At 42.8% G+C, this 12,570-nt stretch overlaps 1 protein-coding gene across 1 annotated transcript in view; it reads left to right on the top strand.

Annotated features, from left to right (window-relative positions):
• Positions 1–12,570, top strand: part of LOC109467616 (hemicentin-1-like) — a 47,224-nt gene that overhangs the window by 19,718 nt on the left and 14,936 nt on the right. The window contains exons 15-16 of the mRNA XM_019765632.1: positions 5,172–5,291; positions 5,914–6,051. Of these exons, the coding sequence (XP_019621191.1) occupies positions 5,172–5,291; positions 5,914–6,051 (258 nt within the window). The remainder of the gene's footprint in view (positions 1–5,171; positions 5,292–5,913; positions 6,052–12,570) is intronic.

Genomic DNA, 12,570 nt, shown 5'->3' with positions numbered 1-12,570 from the left:
ACAGTTATTCCATCTTTCAATGCAGTGGTATCATTAGAAGTTCAAAATTCATTGTTTAAATTTTGAACCAGCCTTTTGTGTTGACTTCATGGCTCATTTCGTAGCATTTAAGCCTATAATAGGATGCCTAGATCTGTTTTTATTTTTATTTTTTTTCGCCCTGTCGCTTCATATTTTTTCTGAAAAAATCCGAGAACCAACAAATTAAATTGGTGTGGCCTAAGTTCTTCTTAAAATTATATTAATAACAGCTTTAGGCTAGAAAATGGAATTGATCTTGTCTGTACCAGGCTGGACAGAGGAGTAGGGAGCCTGTGCATAGTCACTATCTTTTTTCACAGTACACTTATTACCTCCGGGGAAGGAGATATCCTTCCGCGAGGAGGTTTTACTATGGTTCGAAACATTTCTGTCAGCAGCTGTTTCTCGCGATTGGCTGGACGGATTTGTCTGTGGTTCGGTATACGTATTGCTATTGGGCTGCAGATGATGCAGAACGTTTTTGTTTAATTGCATATGTGTTTATGGGCGTCGAAATAAAAGGTTTTTAAGTGCTCCGGACACCCCCGCCATGCTGAAAATGGTAATTACCATGTTGTTAAGGAATGGGGCGGTTGCAGTTTTGGGTCTTAGCATTCAAAAGGGGTCAAACAGAGGGGTGTCTGGTTCCGATAAAAATTTTGGGTGACGGCGCAGCAATGACGGCACGGGATGACGGTGAGGGTAATGGCGCGGGTGACGGTGCAGGCTGTCAGACTGTGAGACACGTTAATCAACAGTCCATACCGAACCAACCGTCAGTAGCCATCAAACACATACAAACATATTACGCACATAACTTTCATACAACACACAAACAAATAACCTAAACCAATAGAACACAAAAAAACCCGGAGGTTTGAAATCTACGATTTCCCTTGTTATTACTTCAATGAAACTGGAGGTGAAACTGAAGGTATTGTTTTTGGCATGTCTGTGTGCGTGTGTGTCTGTCTGAGTGTGTGTTTGTGTTTCCGCACATTTGTAGTCAGCATAACTTCAGAACGCCTTTATGGATTGTGATGATATGTGGTATGTTGTTAGGTCGTAGGAAGACAAAAGTCTCCGAATTCTTGTTGAAGTTGTAAACACAACCACCACTCAGTGGTGCACAAGGGGGCAAGCCAGCTGTCCAACAAAATCTAACAAAAACAATTTTTTTAACATTACATATGTATTGTCTGCATTTTGTTGCTTAAATAACTTTGTTAACTAGATGGTCCTCAACTAATTATGTGAAAATATATGCAATGACATGCAGTAGCATTTTAGTTACTGGTACATGTATGTAGCTGTGTGGTTAATCTGTAGTGTAGCATACATGTAGCACAGACCTAGAAGGTACAGTGAAAAAAAGGACAGTTGCCATATTCACCGCCAAGAAGGTTATGTCTTCAGGGCCATTCATGTGTCTGTTTGTGTTTGTGAACACGATATTATAACTTGAGAAGGCCCTAATGGGTTGTCTTGATATTTGGTAGGTGGGTAGGTCTTGATGAGACCTCAAAATGATTACATTTTGGATCACATGGCGGCTTGTCATGGTACTGCAGTAGAACTTCCGGTTTTGATATCTCTTGATCCGTATATGCTATATCATTTGGCAAAGGTATGAGATTTTTTTGCCGGGGCGTGCCCCGGCTTAGTGCCCGGTTTAATGGCACGGTCGGTCAGTCAGTCAGTGTTTGGTAGGTTCAATGGTTGAAAGCAATGCAGAAGCCATTTATACTGGCTGCTATGCCATGCCATGTGGTTTTCGATTAATACAACACTTAAATAAGATGACTTCACAATAAATTCACATTCATATTGTCATATACATACAAGTAGCGCAGTGCATTAGGTCACTGCCATCACATGAAAATTTCGTTTCTGCTCTTAAAACTAAAGAAAATATAATTTTCTTACGCTTGAATAAATTATGTATGTATAAGCTGCGGATCGCTAGATGTCGTTGTTGCATGTCAGGGCGAAGTTTCTGTATTATGTTTGCACTTTTACGTTTTCCTGTTGCATTGTTCTTACTAAGGAATGTCAATACGTTTGATACTTACTCTTTTTAAAGACGGGCTTTCATGCTTCAATCATAATTCGCTCGGACCTGCCCAATTTTCTCGGATCGCTATGTATAGTATGTTGTTTAGGCAGCCAGATAATGACATAATGAGATAGAGCAACAGGTAGCGCTGCTAACTTAGTGGCGGTGCACGTGGCAGGGTTTGGCCATTGAGAGTTCGGTCCCCGGCGAGGAACTTTTTTTTTAAATTTTCTTTTTAATTTTTTTAAGTTTCTTTTTTTTTATTTTCTTTTTTTTAATTGTTTTGAATTCTTTTTTTTAATTTTTTTTATGTTCTTTTTTTTAATTTTCTTTTTTGCGGTGCACATGGCGGGATTTGCACATATCGCGTTCGATCCCCGGAGAGGAGCTTTTTTTAATTTTCTTTTTAGCAGTCGCTGTTTTGCTTTTAACACTCAAAATCTAATTGTTCAAGTCCCGACGTAAGAGTTTTTTAAATTTTCTTTTTAACATCCGCTGTTTTGCTTTTTTTATCAAATGTGTTTTCTTCTTTAACTGGTCTCGTACCAATTTCATCAACTTGGGTAATACGAGGGGTGTTCAAAAAGTTCTCGGCCTCACCTAGAAAACGTCAGGGCAGTAAAATTTTTCTTAAACTATTTTATAATATAGTCCTCTCTAACTGCAATGCACTTGGTCCAGTGATGTTCCAGCTTTATTTTACCCTTGTGGAAGAAGGTTGCATCTGGACCCCCCAGATAGGACTATACCGCATAGATGACGTCATCATTACCATCAAAACGTTGACCACGTAAGTGGAACTTGAGTTTAGGAAACAGGTAGAAGTCCGAGGGTGCTAGGTCAGGTGAATTGGAAGGGTGGGGTTAGACTGCAAAGTTTGCAGTGACCCAAATTCGTTTGCTGCTGTCGCTGACCCCTGTGTTGTGTGGATAGGTGCATTTTCATCACGCCAGCTCGGAGCTTTCCTCTCCTTTTCTCTTTGATCGTTGCCCTCAAATGTCGTAATTCTGTTTTATAGTACTCCCCATTGATGCTTTAAGCCCTTCGCATGTAGTCAATCATGATTACTTCCTTACTGTCCCAGAAAACAGAGGCAAAAACCCTGTCAACGGACGAAACTCGCTAAAACTTCTTTGGGGGGCGGGAAAAATTCTTCATCCATTGTTTGCTCTGTTGTTTTGATTCGGGGTGAAAGTGGTGAACCCAGCTCATCTTGAGTGACAAATGTTTTGAGGAAACTGAATGAATTGGACTGAATTCGTTCCTTGAAATGTCAAGCCTGTTTAAGTTCTGATGTTCAAAAAACATTCGAGGCACCCACCATGCAGACAGTTTGTTCATCCCCAGGATGTTCGACAAAATATTGTGAACTGAGTCATAACACAGGCCAAAGAACCTGCTACATGTTGGACAGTCTCACATCTGTCATTCACTACCATGTGATGGATGGCCTCAACTGGATTGTCCGTGGTGCTGATTTGTGGCATCCTGACCTATGTTCATCTTTTGTGATCTTCTTGCCGCGATTGTAGCTAGTAACCCCGTTCTTTATATTTAAATAAGAAGGAGAGTCATCACCAAGTGTCTTGACCATGTCTTCATGGATGTCCTTAGCAGACTTTCTTTTTTATCGATACACTTGATCACAGCACACACTTCTTTTGCGGCCATTTTGTGATTTGCCCTCACCCACCCCATTTTCACGGGGCGACACGTGCTCATTAATGAATACAAAAATTTGAATTTTTGTGTGCAGTGATGTAAGACGTCATAGTATACAGCTATACCAAAGAATAGGAGTTTGATCTTTATTTTCTAGGTGAGGCCGAGAACTTTTTGAACACCCCTCGTATCATTTCAACAACTTCTACCTCAATAACGGCAGTAAAACCTTCGTCAGCTGAAATGTCAGCTTTTTTAAAAGCACTTGTTCATGAAATAAGCACAAAGTTTTAAAAGAGAGTTGTTGATCTAACCGAATTAGACCCTGAGACCAAACAGACCCTTCCATTGATCACTGTGCATTTTCCACCCCCCAAACTCAACCGTGCCATTGAGCACTGTGCATTTTGCACACACCAGACCAACCGTGCCACTGAGCACTGCATTTTGCATACACCAGACCAACCGTGCCACTGAGCACTGTGCATTTTGCACACACCAGACCAATCGTGCCATTGAGCACTGTGCATTTTGCACACACCAGACCAATCGTGCCATTGAGCACTGTGCATTTTGCACATACCAGACCAATCGTGCCATTGAGCACTGTGCATTTTGCACACACCAGACCAATCGTGCCATTGAGCACTGTGCATTTTGCACACACCAGACCAATCGTGCCATTGAGCACTGTGCATTTTGCACATACCAGACCAACCGTGCCACTGAGCACTGTGCATTTTCACACACCAGACCAATCGTGCCATCGAGCACTGTGCAGTTTGCACATAAAGTCAAACTAAGAACACGTATATTGTGAACAATATGTGAATGTATTTTATCAGGAAAATGCCACCAAGGTGACATCATTTTCAATGGAGATCCATCAGTATTGCACAATTCAAACAGCAATTTAGTTTTATTCTTGCAACAACTTTACTGGAACACAATATGCAACTTTCATGTAGTTCTTCCAAATACGCCCCGGCCAGCTTTTTTTAAAAGCTTTTCTTGTTTTGCATGTGCTGGTGGTTTAGACTTTCCCTAACTGTCATATCCAAAAATGTTGATCGTGACAGAGCAGTGCACATGGTGGATTAAGTAGAATATTGCAGTATATTGCAATGTCGCAAGATCTCCAGCAAGGAATTAAAAGACATTTGACACTTCCTACAGTACACTGTCACATGTTAGAGGGCTGTACTCCCCAACTATGCCTGTCATTGTCAGCGTACAAAGCAATAAAAGGTTTACTTCGGCACTGTCATGATTTCATGGTGACTATGCACAGACTTCAAGGTTGTACTCCTCTGGCCAGCTGTAACTCCTGTTTCGTACTATTCAGTCCATTTGGCCAATTTATCCTAATTTGTGAGCAACTTGGGGAGCTTCGTAAAGGCTAGAATTAATCTGATATTAATTCATTTTGCAGATGACAATGAATGTGCAACCAACAACCCCTGTTCCCACTTCTGCCATAATGCCATCGGGAAGTACTTCTGCTCATGTCCTCCTGGCCACATGATTGCTGTAGATGGGCACACATGTGAAGGTGTGGGATTGAAGCATCACATCATGATACACTGATATTATCTTAAAGATACACTGTGGTTACAGATGTGTTACCACATAATGTAGATGACTTCGAAAAAAAAGTGATGCAGAAATTTTGTTAATGTGCAATTACATTGTACTACACTCTCATAGTGCTTGTTTTGATGGATAGGTGAGGTCCATGTTGCTACTCATAATGTTACTCATAACAGGTGAATTGAACTCATCCAGTTTCAGGGCAGATTAACAGTTAGGCATATAGAAATAAAGGCCTGCAGCACCTCTGGTCTTCAGGAAATCTACAGCACATGGACTGGCTGATGGAAGCATTTAAATTGTTCCAGTTCCAGGCAAATGGAGAGATAGTATGGTCAACACAATGTATACTATTAGGATTACCTCCTTACTCTTGCCCTGCAATATGAAGGATTACATGTGTACCTTCACAGCAATGACGGATTGCCTCCTAACCCGCACTCTGCAATGTGAAGGATTACCTAGTTATCACACTCTGCCCACATACATGTACATGTAAAGATAACCTCCACATCCTCATATCTGCAATGTGAAGGATTACATGTTTCTCCTCAACTCCTCACATTACACCATACTTTCTATAGATACCAATGAGTGTGAGCAAGAGAAGGACATCTGTCCACCTCATCAAGACTGCCTCAACACTGTTGGTTCATTTCACTGTGCTGCTCGTTGCAGCAAAGGTTACCATCGTTCACCCAGTGGAAACAGAGACTGTCAAGGTATTATTTTCATCTCTTTACTCTCATGTACATGTACATGCTCATGTAATACGACTACAGTCAGACTAGGTTTCAACAACCACTCAAGGGACGGAGGAAGAATGGTTGGTGACTGGATATGGTTGTTGGGAAAACAGGCTGGTTTGTTGCATGCACATGATACAGGACATGCATACAAAATAATAAGTTATAACCAGCAATTCAGATGTATACTGTCAAACTTATAATAAGACGACCACCCAGTGGACCAAGGAAAATTGGTCTTCTTATAATCTCCAAGCAGATCATTTGTTGGCAAGACAGTATCCATTTGCCAGAGGAGTGTCTATTAGTCACCTACATTTGTAGGTAGCTAATGGGTTTTTCATAAATAAACTGCCCCATTTACCCAAAGTGACCCAGCCAGCACCATTGCAGAAAGACTGTCATGCTGTTGAGATCAATGGCAAACTGGCTAATTCTATCAAGATTTCTCGATAATTATTATTGAAAAAAGTTTTCTGGCACATGCTTGAAAATGATATGGTCGTCAAAGGTAGAGATTAGGCCATGTGCGGTCTCACAGTGCCGGTCGCAGTAGCGTTGGACAAATGCTCAGCTTAGGCAAGTCCCTTAATACTTTGGTGATGGTTAGAGTTTGACTGTATTTCAAACAAGGAAGCTGCAGTAACTGTTGTTCTTTGTTCACCCAAGCGGGTACATAAACAGTGCATTTTTAGATGTCTCAGTTTTATAAATCTATTGTTCACTTACTAGTAACTGTTTTTGTCTGTGCATTGGTGGAAAGAACCTTCCTTGCTTGTTTGGTTCACTGCGATGATGATCAGTCAACGCTGTTTCTACCACAATGTGCAATTAAGCCTGTCTATGGTGGCTAATTAGAAACCAGCGTGACACGCCGGATTTTGTACTTAGAATACTCCATACAATTAGTACAGTACATGTGCAGTTACGATATGTCAAATGAGGCTGTGTCCCCGTGATGCCTGCAAGTATATTAAAGACAACGTGTAGGTTAGTTGAGAATTCACAACTGGATTGACTGACTACATTGTAAGGTTGTTGATATTCAATATTAACGGTGCAGACTTTGAAGTGTGTCACAGGATTTGCACAGATTACAGGCAGAAAAGTTTCCCACCATGATTGTGTGAGTATACAATCTGAACAGCTATCCCAAACATAAAGTTTGTCATAGGGTTGACACAGTTTTCCGTTAGTCTGTGTATTATAGGATTAACAGTTTACTAAACGTTTTCCATATTAGTGGCGTCGGGTGGTGTAGTGGTTAGAGCAATCGACTATATGAACCGGGGGAGACCTGGGTTCGATTCCGAGTCGTACCTGGTACATGTCTGAACATGCGCCCCGACGTTGTGCCCTTGGGAAAGGCACTTTACACGACTTTCCTCACTCCACCCAGGTGTGAATGGATACCTAACTTCGGTTGGGGAAAGTCGTATTGAGGTCACCTTGTGGTGCCGAATGGCAGCCGCACAGACCCTTGTGACAGTTCCACAAAAAATAATTGTGGAACAAATATGTGTATCATGTGTATTATTTGATTGTTGTAATTGTTATGATTTGTATTGATTATTATGTGATGCCCTACATCAATTCAGCCGTATAAAGGCTGCGACTGCACGGGTACTGTTTGGACAATAAAAACATTTATTATTATTATTGCTTACTTACTTGCTTAAGGCGGTCCTTCGATTTCGAAGATGACGTCCCTCATTGTTGACTCACTGACTCTCTCCCTCTGTGTATTCTTCGATGGCTGATTAGACCGATTCTAGCTGCTAAGATGCGGCCGCATATCTCGCAGATGTGCTGTCCCTGCTGCTGAGCCGGCATGTGTCTTCTTGCTCTGCTGGTCTCCGCCCTCTGGTTGTAGCTGGCTGTGTGCGATTCGGTAGCTGTCGAGCATACCTGTCTCCAACTGTTTCTGTCAGCTGCTAGTCGTTCAAGACTTTGTGGCTCGATGCCACAGGACTTGAGGTTACTTTTCAAGTAGTCCTTGAACCTCTTGCGCTGGCCACCTACGGTGCGTTTGCCCGCGGAAAGCTCACCGTACAGCATCTGCCTTGGTAGCCGGTTTTCAGGCATGTGGATCACATGCCCTACCCATCTGAGTTGCCTCTGCAGAAGTATAGCCGCTAGGGCTCGATGTTGGCTCTACGCCGGATCTCTGTGTGAGGAACTTTGTGCCACCACTTGAGTCCCAATATCTTCTGTAGGCAACGGATGTGGAACTGTTCTAATGTGCGGATGTGGTGCCTATATGGGGTCCATGTCTCGCTCGCGTAGAGTAGAATGGAGAGGCAAACCGCCCTGTACCTGTACATGGCGACTTTGGTCTTGACTAACAGGCTTCTATTCAGAAAGACTTTTCGTGCAAGTCTGCCGAAAGAGGCAGATGCAAGACTTATGCGCCGCTGTACCTCGTCTGTTATGTCGCAGTTGACGCTCAAGGTTGAGCCAAGGTAAGTAAAAGAATTTACGTTGTTCAGTGCACTGTTCTTTATCTGGAAAGTGTCTGAACCAGTGAGGGAACCACCTTGACACATGACCTTGGTCTTCCCCGTGTTGGTGCTGAGTCCCGCACGTGTGTATGTGTTGTCCAGTACAGTGAGACTCCTCTGGAGACCTGTGGCGGTGCATCCAGCGACTGCGGCATCATCTGCGTACTGAAGTTCTAGGATTGTCCCCTTCTGGATTTTTGTCGGCGCCCTGAATCTGCGTAGGTTGAACAGGCCGCCGTCCAACCTGTCGGTTAGTGGCACACAGTCCTCTGGTCTTATGTCCTTCTTGGCTGCCAGCATTACGGCCGCGAGAAACAGATTGAAGATCACTGGTGCGATCACACAACCTTGCCGGACACCTGTGCATACGGGGAAAGCATCAGACTTTGCTCCTCCTCCGAGAACCCTCACCATAGCTCCGCTGTGCAGTGACTTCAGGACAGCTAGGTACTTGGGGGGGCAGCCAAGCGCCGAAGTACTTCCCACAGTAGGGGTCTATTCACTGTGTTGAATGCTTTTGTTGGATCGACGAAGACCATCTAGAGGTCTTGATGCTGTTCCCTGCATTTCTCCTGAATTTGTCGGGCTACGAAAATCATGTCCGTGGTGCTGCGGTCTTTTCTAAAACCACACTGGCTTTCAGGTAAGACATCTTCGGAAACTGTGTTGATAAGTCGAAGTAGCAGTATCCTTGCAAGTACTTTACCGGCGCATGATAGAAGGGAAATGCCTCTGCTATTGCTGCAGCTTGCTCTGTCTCCCTTCTTCTTATATATACTCACAAGATCGGAGTCCTTCCATTGCTGGGGGTTGGGAGCTCATCCATCTCTGTCATGGTTGGGAGCTCAGGAATGTCCTCGATGATGCTGTTGTCCACTTCTGTGTGCCTGTTCAGCAGCTGCTTGTAATGCTCTGCCCATCGGGCAAGTATGGCAGTTATGTCTGTGATTAGGGATGTTCCATCCGCGGACCGCACAGGGAAGTGGGACCCTCGCGTTGGGCCGTACGCTGCCTGAAGGGCACTATAGAAGCCCTGTTGGTTACCGCAGTCTGCGTACCCTTGCATCTCCTTTGCTAGGTTTATCCACCAGTCATTCTTCATTTTCCTTATCTCCCGTTGGGCATGGGACCTCAGCTCCGTTAGCTTAGCCCGGTTAGCTCGAGTTGGGTTTCTAAGCACATTTGAGTGTGCTTTGTGCTGCTCCGAGAGGAGTGTTTGGATATCTGTTCTCTGCTCATCAAACCAGTCTCTGTTTCGTTTTGTGCTTGAACCAAGAACTCTGCGAGCGGAAGCAAGAAGAATACTGGCCACGCCTTCCCAGGCTTCAGTGAGGTAGGCTTTGTTCAAGTGCCCGTTGCAGTTCTATGTATTTTTCCTCATCCCTGAGTGCTTGGAGGTTAAGTCTGCCGGTCCTTGCGGTGCATCGGCGCTGTTTCTGTATGTGTAGTTTGACTTTGGAGCGGACCATTCTGTGGTCAGTCCACGCATTGGCACCTCTCATAGCGCGTGTGATAGTAACATCCCTGCGATCCCTCTGCCGTACTATGACATAGTCCAGCAGGTGCCACCTCTTGGATCTAGGGTGCATCCAGGTGGTCTTATGTAGGGAGCGCGGCTGGAACAGTGAGTTTGTGATGACAAGTGAGTGCTCGGCACAGAAAGTGAGGAGTCTTAGCCCATTGTCGTTGCATTTGCCCACGCTATGTCCACCCAGCACTCCTTTCCACAGGTGATGGCTAGTTCCAACACGTGCATTGAAGTCGCATAATTATTATTATTATTACGTGTGTGAACATACAATCTAAACAAAATTTGAAGTGTGTCATAGGCCATACAGCTCACAGTTATTTTTATCACCACCTGGTTGTTACACAACAGCTGTTATCAGGCTGGCTGAGTGACGGCACTGTGGACTGTACACTACTTTCAGGAAGGGGGGAGATTATACTGTATTGTGAATTATGATATGGTGACATCGCCCATCTTTGTCTTGTAACTCTTAACATTGCTGTTAATGTGATATCTGAAAATTTCAGTTGTGTTGTGATCATCATGTGTCACTTTCGGGGGGTTTAGAATCTCTGATTTCTTGTTGTATGGAGTACTCAATCTGACACATCAAAACCGTCACATTAGACACTATAGACAGAACTCAAAGTGTAGCACTTGTTCACAAATGTGTCTATTCAGTAATAATTTTTCATTTTGTCAATCGGTATAATATAGCCAGCTGCCGCCGCACCGCGTGCCTGCGAAGCTGGTGTGTTATGCCGAAAGGCGGTTATACCGGCTATACTGATACAGATACAGATACAAATCTTTGAAGGAGCATAACTCAAGAACAGGTTGATGGATTGTCATGATTTTTTATATGTAAGTACATGTACATGTAGCTAGAGGAATGCTTTATAGAATTAGATGACAATTATGCAAATCATGATGTAATGTGCATGATTAAAGGAAATTCTATTAATCTGCTTTGTTCTTTCTTAGGACTATTCAAGCTAGTGATACATGTAATTGAAAATGAACATCGGCAGATGTTAATTATATAAATGAGAATGTTACAAGACAAGGCTGGTTTGACCCCAGAACTGTGTAATTAGATTGATTTCAGTGCACTCCTTATACGGGCAGAGCTGTGTGGTCTCCAAATGTGACAGGTTGCTGGACTAGTTTTAAGTTTTGTGTTTCTTTTTTGTGTGTATTTTGTAATTTTTCATTTTGCCTGATGTTAGAACAGTGAAGTTTATAAATAACGTTACAGCTGTTGAATAAAGCTTACAGTGACGGTTAGACTTAGAGCTTGATTACCGTTAAGTGGATTTTAGTGAAAGAAGAAGTGTAATTAATAAGTACATGTAGTAGTGCACATGCAGTAGAAACTGATGAAAGGAGGGAACATCAATAAATGTATAGATGTTTAATGTGTACACTTGAGAAGTTGTGGATGGTTAACGTATTACGTTGTGCATGATATTTAGTGGATGTGTATGGGCAGCAATGATAGGGAGGCCAGTGCCTGAGGTTCTCCGGTAGCATTTTCGTGGTAGCTACTCTTGGCGCACAGTTGGTGAGTTTGTAATTAATATGGCATCACGTGTAGACCTGTATCAAGTGAAAGCAGTGCGCACATCCTGAGATGGTGCAGATGGTAATGGAGGGGTCCTAATTCCGACCTATGTTCCATGCAAACGCACATACAATACTGTACGTTTGGTAATAGTTTACCTGACCAAAAACATGAGCTATAATATTGACAGATAAAGATCACAACGATTAAAGCTGCACAGCTGAGTATTTCACTTCAGTGTAGCACCTTGCACCCAATTGTAATGGTTCACGAAACTTACGGCAGGTATTTGGTCATTTTGCCAGTGAAACGTTCTATCGCAATAGGGGTGCCCTAATTCCGACCTAGTGTTTAACACAGGTCGATCTGAGAAGAGAGTCTAGAAATTATAATACACAAATTATGACTAAAGCAATCTACAACTTTCTGTCCCAAACAAGTCATCTTTTTGCGATTATGCGGCTTGCTCCAAAGTGGCTGTTTCAAAAGCAAAACATTTTTGACATGCTCGTCAACTCCCAAACAAGTGTTGAATTCAAACAGATTTTTCACTCATCTGTTGTCGGAGTGTATGAACTAAAATAAACTTTGTGAGATTACCAATATTAACACAAAAACTTTGTAGTTATTTTTAGGCACGTGCTTCTATGCATAACGCCGCAACAATGATTTTTCAAACTAGTACAAAATTAGCTATAGGGGTAGGTCGGAATTAGGGCACCCCCCCTGTTATAGAAGCACTTTTCATAATAAAAACATTTACTTGGGAAAGGCATGTGTTCTCAGTTTTCTAGTGAAGCATGCTTTGTAACATCTACCTTTCGCTTTTTTGGACAGACCTGAATGAGTGTGAGAAGGTGCCATCTATTTGTCAACATGAGTGTATCAATACTGTGGGCAGCTTCAGATGTTCCTGTCAT

Source organism: Branchiostoma belcheri, unplaced genomic scaffold (genome assembly GCF_001625305.1).
Source record: "Branchiostoma belcheri isolate BF01 breed outbred unplaced genomic scaffold, Haploidv18h27 scaffold184, whole genome shotgun sequence".
NCBI lineage: Eukaryota > Metazoa > Chordata > Leptocardii > Amphioxiformes > Branchiostomatidae > Branchiostoma > Branchiostoma belcheri.
Note: the sequence above shows the minus strand (reverse complement) of the source record. Positions and strands in the feature narration are given on the sequence as shown.